The following is a 12,387-nucleotide window of genomic DNA, read 5'->3' as shown; positions in this document are numbered from 1 at the left end:
GCGCTCGACAGATTTACTGGGCTTAATGCGTGGTAATAAAATCTTTCGTTATAAAAATATCGTTACTAAAATCTTTTTATTATTTAATACAAAGTGTATTAAAAATAATTACACATTTTAATATATATATATATTTTTTTTGTATACCTTAATGATGTAAGTTTACTTTGATGGAGATAGTTTGTTAAAATTTCTTACTTTTCTGTGAAAAATATCGCTTTTAAAATTGTACTCATTTGGAAAATATTCGTAACTTTAAATTTTTTTTTAAATCCTACGACACGTTAATCCATACTCATTACCGTTATTGTAATAAATTCAAATAAAAATATAGTACACACATTCATTATTTTAATACTGATTTTCAATTGTAATGTTAAAAATTACAGAAACATTTAAATAAACGGTAAATTAAAGGAAAAAAAACAATAACCGTAATTATCATAACATAATTTATTATAATTTTTTTTTCGATAAAACAATTTAGTACCAATTCCACAAAAATTATACACTCAAGTATATAGAACGAAAATTTTAAATTACCTTACATATCAATGTTTAATAACCAAGCCTATATATAAAATATTTGGATTATTTTGCACGCCACCAAGGAGGCTGTGCCATATTCGCACAAAATGAAACATACGGGTAGCGCTTACTTTATATTTTTATAACAAGGCATTAATATGCTATAAAATACACAATTTTATACAGAATATGCATCAAACTATAAATTAAATATAATTTTAAGTCTTTTTTATATACTATTATAGTAAAAAGAATCGATTAAAAAATGTTATGTTGGACGTCAACATTTTGGATAAATGGATGATAGCAAAATAGCGCGGGAACCACTTGACGGAATAATTTGTTTTTTTATTATGTCAAGAGACCATTAAAAAAGAAGCCTATTGAATATGAAGCCTGAAAAATTATTCAATTTTTTACAAGAAATATTTTTACGTTATTACCATAATAAAATATCATGTTATATGAATGAATCAGTCGTCTGTGATTATCTGCAAGAGCCAAATCAACTAATCGAAATTATCGTAGTATGGTCGATCATTAGTTCCTAAACAAGCTACCAGAGGGCGCTGCGAAGTATAAGCTACAAACATGCTACAAACAATAGTTTTCAAGGAAACCCACCGCGAGGAGTGCCTAGAGGCGTACACTTGGCGGCGACACTTTATAAATAATTTTAAATGCAGTGTTCAAAAATTTTAACAAAAAAAAAATTAAACATCATATTAAAATTATAAGGTGCTCGATTGCTAACTGCGTCTTCGTCTTCGGCGTAAAGGCCTTGTAGGTATTGTAATTCACGATTCACGTGAAATTTTTTTTTTTGCCTTTTAAAATTTTATTTTGTCTTATTATACGAGCTACGCTGGCGAGGTAGTTCTGCATTAACCGTCCTTTCATTGTAAATTATAACCACGCTTACATGCACGGACAGGGGCCTATTTGATGGACTACAGTTAGCTAGTACCTATTCGAACACACTGTCTGTTTTGTTTTGTTTATATATATATATATATATATATATATATATATATATATATATATAAACAAAACAAAATAAATATATATAACAGATTATCCAATGACATATTGTTTTGTTGAATATTGCAAAATACGTTTAGCATATTCAGGTTTTACAATTTTTTCTTATATATTTTTTTTTAAATATATCGATTCTATTGAAATAGGCGGAGTTTAGGAAATAAAATTAATTACACAATGTAAAATTAAAAAAATGTTTAAGCCGAAATGATTACTATCCACAATGATGACAAATAGTTAGCTAATGATTATCAGATTTGAATGAGCTATGAGCAAGCAGTCAGTTTTTGAAGTTTATGTTCATAACAACCATTTTAAAACATGTCAAAATATTTTTTCACTCTTTTGTTGTTTTATATTTTTATCATCATGTATTTATTTTAAATGTCATTCATTTGTTCTTTCCTTGGATTTCAAAGTTTAGAAGAACTTTTAAAAAAGGAGGTCCCATATATGTTTCACTGTATTTTTTTAAATATGTATTCTAATGTTTTGATATTTCCGGTTAACGGTTAGTCGCGTTTAGCTTTGCAAGCTGAACCTAATTTGTCATTTTGTCTCCTCTGATATTATTAGCAATTAAACCGTTTTAATTGCATATTCTATTAAAATTTAAGTAATTAAATTTAAAATAGACATTTTTAAATGAATAATATACTGCAGTTTCAAAAGACAATTCTTTTTAAAAGAATCAACATGAAACCTAGTAGTTTCTTTTGACCTCATGTCAAGCCGCTGGCTACATTAGGCCAGCGATTGGACCGAAACGGGACTTATTTGGGCGTATTCTAAACCATTCGAGTTTTTTGGTCCTGAGAAATTTAGAAATTTTGACAAACGATTATACATGTTCATATAAGTTTTTGTAATCACACATTAATGTGAAAATATATGTTATTATATTAATAACTCTTTATAATATTAGTAAAATATAAAGTAGGAAATAATTAAATCGGGAGAGAATACTATTTACAATTAGTTTACACTGTCCATCCCTATCCATATTCATGTAGCTGACAATGTTTAAATTGTGGCCTCTAGGGAGCTTTATTTTGGTTTAATGAGCTGGATGTGAAAAAGCGACTCCATGATAATATTAATAAACTCATATTTAATTCATCACATCATCATCACATCGGCCTTTCGGAGTCTACTACTGGACATAGGCCACTAAGGGAGAGGTAAGAGGCGACTAAGGGATAACACAGTTCCACTACCACCTTGGAACTTAAAAAGCCGACCGATGGCGGGATAACCATCCAACTGCTGGCTTTGAAATACACAGGCCGAAGACGGGCAGCAGCGACTTCGGTGCGACAAAGCCAGCCTTACGGTCACCAACCCGCCTGCCCAGCGTGGTGACTATGGGCAAAACACACGAGTTCATACGATTTTTGGCGTTAATTGTGGAGACCTATGTCCAGCAGTGGACTGCGATAGGCTGTAGTGATGATGATGATGATGATGATGATGATGATGATGATGATATGTATAAATTCCGATGCATTAGGTATATTTAATATATTTATCTAAAATGTTGGGTTTTAGTTGGAAAGCTCATTTCAATATCTCTATTACAGGTTTATAGAACAAAACAAAAAAAAAAACCGACAAGTAAAACAACGTAGATCGACGAAAAAATAGTCAAGTAATTACGCGTTATCAAAGACTACTCAAAAAGTAGTTATCAGATCTCGATAAAATTTAAATGTGACCGCAAGATAAACATCAGCTTTCGATTAAATTAAAAATTATCAAAATCGGTACACCCAGAAAAAAGTTATGCGGATTTTCGAGTTTCCCTCGATTTCTCTGGGATACCATCATCAGATCCTGGTTTCCTTGTCATGGTACCAAACTAGGGATATCTCTTTTTGAACAAAAAAATTGTCAAAATCGGTACATCCAGTAAAAAGTTATGCGTTATAATCAGGGTTCGCCAAACCGATTCATAAAGGTAACCGTTTGAAACGGTTACCGTATGAATCGGATACCGATTGAAAAGGTTACCGTTTTATTTCGGTTCCAAAACCTTAATAAAACGGTTACCGATTAAACTGTAATACCGAAATATAACGTTATGTATTTCGGTTTTAAATGATTCGGAGTAACAGAGGGTGACAAAATCTGTGAGCCATCGTTTAAAATGAAGAATCTGTAATGTTCCTTTGCTTTTATTGATAATGCTTGGTTTTTCATAAGACTGGCTTCTTTAACTATGAAAGTAATTAAGTTTTTTGTTTTGAATTATTCGTTATATGCAATGTAAACATTAACGCGAAAAAGAGATGAAAACTTGCTCGCGCCACGCCCGGGGCCTGTCGTCTATCACAAATAAATAAGATTTAAGTAAAATCACGCAACACACGGGAGCGAATGAGATAGAGATATGGTGTACTTTCGGACCGCAATCCGAGCTAGCGCAGCGCAGCTACAAGAACGGGAATTGCCCGCTTAAACTTACGACGCGAACGTTATGCCTACTACCGGTTTATTTCGATACTGTATTACCGATATGATTCGGTTACCGAATGATTCTCTTACCGATATTTTGATTCGATAAGTACCGTTTTATAAAGGTAAATAACCCATACCGGAATATCCCTGGTTATAATACAACGTAGGTCGACGAAAAAAGCGTCATGTAAAAACGCATTATTAGATATAACTCGAAAAGTGGTTGTTAGATCTCAAATAAATTTAAATGGGACCAAATGACACACACCACCTTTCGATTAAAAAAAAAATTGTCGAAATCGATCCACCCAGTCAAAAGTTCTGAAGTAACATAAAGAAAAAAAATACAGTCGAATTGAGAACCTCCTCCTTTTTTGGAAGTCGGTTAAAAACTTGATACAGTGCAACCTCGATATAACGAATCGGAGGGGAACAAGAAAATATTCGTTATATCAAGTAATTCGTTGAACTGAGGTTTTGTTACGTTGAGGTTAGGTTGGTCTAAAATTCGATATAAAAAAATAGTTTTAAATTTACCTCAACATTATGGAGGTACACATCTTGTTATAGCGAACAGCTTCTACTAATAAATGATAACACATTTTTATCAAATTATTGCATGTATTTTCTATTTAAAAACAATTAGGTAGGTACAACATTTTTTCTTGCATTAATATGTAATCAAAATTAAATGCAGTAAAATCCGCAAAAGAAAAAAAAAAACCGTAAATTAATGACGTTTCGCTTTTCTGCGATCGATAAGGAACTTCTTTTACGTTTCTGAGCTATTTTAACTTAAATCTTTAACAATAGTGACGAGCAGAAGTGTTTACATTACTTTCCAATGGAAAGTTTCCATCAAACAACAATGATTGTTTTACGAACTAAAGCGTGTCGAAACATGTCGCGACATGAATCACATAGGTAAAGAGTTATACATGGTGGGAACTTTATATAAAAGTTTTGGGTTGATAAAATTCGTTAATTAGAGGTATTTATACTTTTTCTTGATAGTTGAAAATTCGTTATAAAGAGGTTGTTCGCAATGTAAAGGTATATTTTATATGAACTCTGTCCTCCAGGGGATTACGAAAAATTTGTTAAATCGAGGAAGTCGTTATATTAAGGTACGTTATATTAAGGTTGCACTGTTAAGTTGTGACTGAAGCACGGTTAAGTTGTGACTGAAGATTTATTAAGTTACAAAATAATAATTTAAATACGAAGCACATACAAATTAACATTGTCAACAAAATGTTCTTAAACGCCTATTTTGATAAATTCCGGAGTTCAGTACAGATAAGTTATTTGGAAATGTCGTAATGAAGCGATCTAGTCTTGACACTTGCAAAAAATTATTATGTTTATATGCTTCACTAAGATATTAAAAAAATATATTTTATAACTCGGAAAAAATAATTAAATTTTTATTAATTAATAATAATATTCTATAAATAGTAAAAAATTTAATATAATTCTATTTTAAAACTTTATAGTACAAATGAATTCATAAATATGTATAAATATTCATACTCCAACAACACATACTATTTTTTTAATCCAACAGTATAGGTACATAAAAAATATTTTTTTTTTTACTTTATTTTAATAATTAATTCTTTCTGTCATATATCATATCTAGTAACTTGAGAAATAGATCAGGGGACATAGATGTTTCTTTAGGAAGTTTCCGTACTTGTTCCACCACTGAGTTATACCGTCTCCTTTCTTCCTCTTGGTATAGCGACTGTAAATCTAATTCTTCATATAATCTTCTTATTCTCTCTATGTGAGCGGGTTCAGGGCTTCCATAGCAAGCTATAAACACTTTCATTTGTTTAGGGTTACACCTTTGTAACGTTTGTACAGCAAGCCAGGAACATTTCCCTTCTTGAATGTCGGTTCCAACTTTACCTGTTACTTTTTCAACTCCAAAATTGTCGATATAATCGTCCTAGAATAGAAATTTTGGGTTTTATATCTTATATTTAACATTACAGGTTTCATAAACACATTAAGAAAATGAGCAGTGTGTAACCAAACATAAAGAGTTTATTTATTTACGTTTTTATCTACATATATCTATACTAATAAATAAAATAAGTGTGTCTATTTGTAATATTGAATTAACTGCTTTTTTATATAATTATATGGATGTATACACGATATATATACCAAAATTAACATTTTTTTTACAATTTTCGTCTGCCTGTCTGTTTGTTCCGGCTAACTCTGAAACGGTTTGACCGATTTTGACGGGACTTCCACTGGCAGATAGCTGATGTAATATGGAGAACTTCGGCTACTTTTATTTTATAAATTTAATTATTTTGTAACTCAGCAAACTGAACAATATTTTTACTAAACAGATTCCACGCGAAGTCGCGGGTACAGCTAGTTAAATAATATGATGGGAAAAAAGGCTAACACAAAAATATAGTTCTGACAATTAAGATTAGAACAAACATAATTATGTCTGCTTGCAAACGATATAAACCGACTTCAATTACGTCAACAAGTAATACAAGTTACAAAGTAGGTAGACAAAAAGAGTCAAATAAACAGTCAATCAACGCTACATACAGATCATTAGGTATAACCTTTTTTTTTTATAACATAATGTACTCGTTAGAACTCGAACAAATTTAAATGGGACCATATGACAAGCACCAGCTTTCGTTTAAAAAATGATTCACTAATATCAGTTACATCCAGTAAAAAGTTATAAGATAACACACATTAATATTATAGTCGAATTGAGAACCTCCTTCTTTTGAAGTCGTTTAATAATCAGCCCGGAAATCGACTTTAAAAAAATAATTTAGCCAATTATAATAAACAGCAAAATTTAAAATATAAACAGTATGTAGTACAAGACAATGACATACATACCTGCATTTGAAACAAATGTCCAATTTCTAAACATATCTCTTCAGCCTTCCTATGAGTTTCCTTATCCAATTTATTAGCGAGTAGCAATCCTAAGCAGACCGGTAGTTTGTACGTGTAGTACGCTGTCTTATACTGAACTATGGAACTGTATCTTTCTTGTGTGAACATACTGTAGTCGTTTTTATTTCTGTGAGCCATCGTGAAGTCCAAATGTTGACCCATCGATGTGTACAATAGTGCCTTGAAATAAAAAATATATTAAAATGACATTTTTTTTTGCTTCAACTAAGTTATATAATTGTAGTTTTCAGTTTCATATTTCAGACAACTACGAATTAATCAGTATTTTTTTGGTACTAATATACGAAATATTGGGTTACCTACGTTAGTTATAAAAAAATGACACATTTATTAAAAACAAGGTAAAGTTACATTGTTTACGTTACCTTTACATTTACATTTTAATAAACCATACTCTTATAGTAGGTTATTATATTGCACTTTACACATTATAAAATTAAAATGTGTAGTTGTGTAGTATTATGAATTTAATATGTTTTGTTGAATACCTATTTATTTATGTAACACCATATTGCACACTTAGGAAGTACGTAAAAAAAGAAATGCAATAAACAGAGTACGAAGGAGGTCTCATCTCTGATAGTGATTTCTTACAGACAACCACTTTCTTGACAATTTTTTTGGCCTACCACTTAAACACTCGCTGCCGATTTTCGCTCAGAGGGTATAATTGCATCTTAAATATTTATTTCTGGTCTCACCTTGTGGATCTCCCTACATAGCCTCAGAGTGCACGTAAAGCTATCGGTACCGGTTGGTATCATAGTCACTTGACAGGGATCGTTACTCAAGGTAGAGAATATATCCTTCAACTAGCAGTGAAGCAGCGTGGTTAATGACGCTCCAATCCTTCTCTTAAGCGGAGAAAGAAGCTTATATCCAGGACTGAGATGTTGCAGGCTGTATCAATATAAAGACGTAAACAAGCATACGTCTCATCTGATAGTAAGCGGTTACCGTAGCATATAGGGAGTTGCCTGCTACACTAGAAGCATCGCAAACGCGTTGCCGAACCTAAAACCCCAATCCACTCAAGAGCTCTGGCCACCTTACTCACCCACCTCCCACCTCAACACTGTTGTAAGCTGTATTATTGACATGTGATCTTCCGTAAGGTCAACTTCACACAGTAGGGCGGCTCCAGATTTTGAGCAGGATATATCCTGTTGTACCCCACCTCACTATAAATTTTCTCTTGATCGTCATCTAAAGAATCGTTACTTACCTCATTAAATAGATCCACTATTAGTCTGTATTGCGGCATGTGCCCGCAGTAGTGTTTTAATATCTCGTGTATAGCGGAGTGGATCAAAATTGAATCGTTGATGGCTCCTAAGCCGATGTTTGGCAAGTGATACCAACATGGAACTCCGCGACGCTTTGTCGAACCGTCCATGATATCGTCCAATACTAGGAAATAGGCGTGCAGCTAAAAATGAAATGGAACGTACATTACATTATGTACATTTCGTGCACGGTAACGAGGTGAAAAATTTTCGCAGTTGGTATAAAAGCTCTATCACATCACATTAAAGAATTGTATCCTTATCCTACCAACCTTGCTACATGGTCTCATTTTTAGTTAATCGAGATCTGACTTGTATACTTTTAAATTGCACTCGACAAGTTACTTTTGTTATTGTTCACCCAAAACTGATTGTATTAGGAAGACACAAAGTTCGCAGGGAATGGAAGTGCTATCCTAAACACAGGTTTCTAGTTAGGAGTCAGTCCCAACATTCGTTTGCAAACAGCCAAGTTATGACCTTAGTAACGTTGTAAGTAAATTGTACTACAGTATTATATTATGTCATATTGTGTTGGTATGTGATTTTAAACTAAAAAACTGTACTGTATATTTGTAAGCGCTGTTGATTGTATAGCAAGAAATAAATAAATAAATAATTTTTTTATTTTTTTTTTTAAAGATACTTGTGTTTATTTACCTTCTCCTACCAAGACAGAATCTCGGAAACGGCTCCAAAGATTTTCATAAAATTTAGTATGCAGAGAATTTCGGGGAAGATAAATAAATCTAGCTAGGATTTATTTTTAGGAAATGTCGTTTTATTCCAGTTTTTAGACAATGAAAAAATGTCGTTAGAATACGAAGGTAAATTTCGCAACTGTCAGTAAAGTTGTAATAGCTCAGGTGGGAAATTTTTCAAATTTCTAAAATTTTCAGATCGATTATACCGGTCGCGATCGAAAATACCATGGTTCAAATCCTCGTTCGATTATTTTTCTTTTTTTTTCTAATCGCACTCATTATTTTTTATTTAATAATGTATGTAAAATTGAAAAATATTATTCATATTTAATCATTATTATTTTTTAATAAATTTTTTATTTTTGATTTTTTATATTTATTTATATATTTTTTATCATTGTCGGTAAAAGAAATATTATTCATATTTTATGAATAATGATTTTCAAGAAACACGATTTACTAAAAATACCAAGCTAAGCTCGGTCACCCAGGTACTGTCTGTACATATTGGAGAAACAAATGTAAGCATCTTTAATTTATATTATATTATTATATATTTCTATTATATTTAGAATTGTGGCTGTATTTTTGCGCGCGTTGTTGACGCCGCGTTGCCACAACGGTCACAGCCATGGATTGTGCCTGTTGCGCTGGCGGTTGCGGATTTGATCCCCGCACATAACAAACATTTGTATTGGCCATACAGGTGTTTGCCGTGGTCTGGGTGTTTGTGCAGTCCTTTTGGGTTCCCCACCGTGCCTCGGAGAGCACGTTAAGCCGTCGCTCCCGGTTGTTATAATGTACATCTGATATCGATCGTTACTCATATTAGGGAATATATCCGCCAACTCGCATTGGAGCAGCATGGTGGACTAAGCTCTGATCCTTCTTCTGCATGGGGAAAGAGGCCTATTATTACAGGCTGAAGCGAAGATGTTTATGGGCGCAACACGCAAAAACTACTGAATACAATTTAATTTCGGAGTTGTATTGGTGAACTTGTAATATAAGAAATGAAAACTTATGCATTTTTTATCTTAATACGCCGATTAGAAATTTGAGATATTGACATTTCATAATTATGTGAACGAGATTGAGAGCGACATCTATACAAATAAATAAAATGGGAGTGTCTGTTGTAATATTAACATAACATAACAATACACTTTACTGTACACCAAAACAGAAATACTACATAATATGGACTTAAACAGAGTATCATCAGGCACAAAGGGCGGCCTTATCGCTAAAAAGCGATCTCTTCCAGGCAACCTAGGGGCAGAGGAGATGGTATTGTGTCAGTGTAGGTGTACAAATTGAGACATAAGCGTTTGAATATATTTACTTATTTACATACATACATACACACATAAACACATACATAAATACATACATACATACATACACATATACATACATATATACATAAACATATACATACACAAACACATACATACAAACATACATATATATAATTTTATTCACGTTGATTAAATTAACCACTTTTTACTAAATTCATATGTATACACACTACATATAGCATAATAACATTTTTTACAATTTTTGTCTGTCTGTCTGTTTGTTCCGGTTGATCTCTGAAACGGCTGGACCGGTTTTGACGGGAGTTTCACTGGCAGATAGCTTATGTAATAAGGAGTAACTTAGGCTACTTTTATTTTAATTTTTTTAAATTTATTTATAACTCTGGGAACTAAACAATAACTATTTTGTTAAATTCCACGCGGACGAAGTCGCGGGCACAGCTAGTCTATGAATAAAACATTGTAACAAGGTAAAATTTATAACAGAAAGCTGTAGCAATAAATCAAAGTTACTATACATTTAGTAGTTATATTCTATAAATACATTCCTCCCCTCTTACACCGACATGACAACTCAATTGACTTCCTGTGCATATTATATTACCGACCTTGGAATTTTAGTTTGTCATCGTATAAAACTACTCCTTCCAAAATGTATGAGTAAATTTATGTGATTTACAGAACAAAAACAATAATAAAAAACTATTGTTCATGAACGTGGGATGGGCTCAACTGGATTATCCTCTTTTGTAGAGTAAAACATTCTCTTTCAATATACATTTGGTAAATATTTCATTCGAAGGTAATTTTCGAAAAAAACTTTTGAATTTTAACTAACTTTTTCACATTTATTAAGAGATAAAATTGTGATAATTGATATTTTTACAATCATATTACTTTACATCAATAACTTGTCTGTATAAAATATAGAATAAATTATCCTAGAACAATATATTTAAAACAAAAGATAAAGAAATAAGCCTTTAGATTTACTATTTTTTATTATCACTCGTGTATTTACATAATTTAACGGGACTTTGCCAGTTTACGAAAGTTTTAGATTCGAAGGGGTTAACTCTAATTAGGTACATCAGTATTCACGGTAAAATGTATTGAGAAATAAGTGTGAAATCAATAGAAATTCTAAACATTTTTTAATATCATATCAAAAATTGACCGCTCCAGCGGGGTTCGAACCCGCGTCTCCGACTGACCGTGTTGGTGCTCTAGCCAATTAAGCTATGGAACGATGTACCCGTTAGATCGAAATTTTTGATATGATTATTTTTATATTCGGTTTAAGCGAACCATTTAATTGATACTTATTTCTGAAATTTACATGACATTGACGATCTGAATAACATTTACTGATATAGATTCCTTAGAGATCCGTCGATAATATTCAGAATGTTGATATGGGATACCGACCTTATTTTTTAATGGGTATCTGCCGATAGATAGGTATATCCTGTACACAAATTTGGAAATCCATTTGGATATAGGTAAACTATGCACCTACCTAATATGTTTTCGAGTTTCCATCTATGGCGTTTATTTCCTTTCAGGCAAGTAACATTTCCTACTATAGAATATCTAACTTATTTTTATGGATATCTGCGGATACGAATATGAATTTCAGGTACCACCATTTCGAAAACCTACTTGGGTATCAATTACGCACAAAAATGTAAGGGAATTTGTATAGAGTAATGAGAAAATTCTTACCATTTCGACACACCATCCAACCACTCTGCTGAGTTTAAGAGATTCTTCAGTAATATTTTCAGGACTCTCCAACGTTTCATATGCTAACGTGGTCGTCAAACCTCGGGCTTTCTTGCCGCCTTGAAGATTGTATTCTAGCACCTACAATTAAAGTTAAAATCTATAGAACACAATAGACCTTAATACTTATCCAAAGATCTTGAATTTCAAATGTAGATTAACGCTTTGTTTAATTATTCATGTCGTTTTGATGGCGAAAGGAAACGGGATGTCATAAGATAAGAGCGACTAAATCTTACAATTACGGTACAATTATGCTAAATTTTTTGTCCCAATGAAGAATGTATATTA

The 12,387-nt window shown here is 32.1% G+C and overlaps 1 protein-coding gene across 1 annotated transcript in view; it reads right to left on the bottom strand.

The window, feature by feature from the left end:
* Positions 1-5,574: 5,574 nt before the first annotated feature.
* LOC123661948 overlaps positions 5,575-12,387 on the bottom strand; it is a 38,787-nt gene continuing 31,974 nt past the window's right edge. The window contains exons 8-11 of the mRNA XM_045596883.1: positions 12,037-12,177; positions 8,225-8,428; positions 6,919-7,158; positions 5,575-5,980 (exon numbers count right to left, since the gene is read on the bottom strand). Coding sequence (XP_045452839.1) covers positions 5,639-5,980; positions 6,919-7,158; positions 8,225-8,428; positions 12,037-12,177 — 927 coding nt within the window. The 3' untranslated portion in view covers positions 5,575-5,638. The remainder of the gene's footprint in view (positions 5,981-6,918; positions 7,159-8,224; positions 8,429-12,036; positions 12,178-12,387) is intronic.

Source organism: Melitaea cinxia, chromosome 17 (assembly GCF_905220565.1).
Source record: "Melitaea cinxia chromosome 17, ilMelCinx1.1, whole genome shotgun sequence".
Taxonomy (NCBI): Eukaryota; Metazoa; Arthropoda; class Insecta; order Lepidoptera; family Nymphalidae; genus Melitaea; species Melitaea cinxia.
The sequence above is the reverse complement of the archived record's forward strand: the minus strand, read 5'-3'. Positions and strand labels throughout refer to the sequence as shown.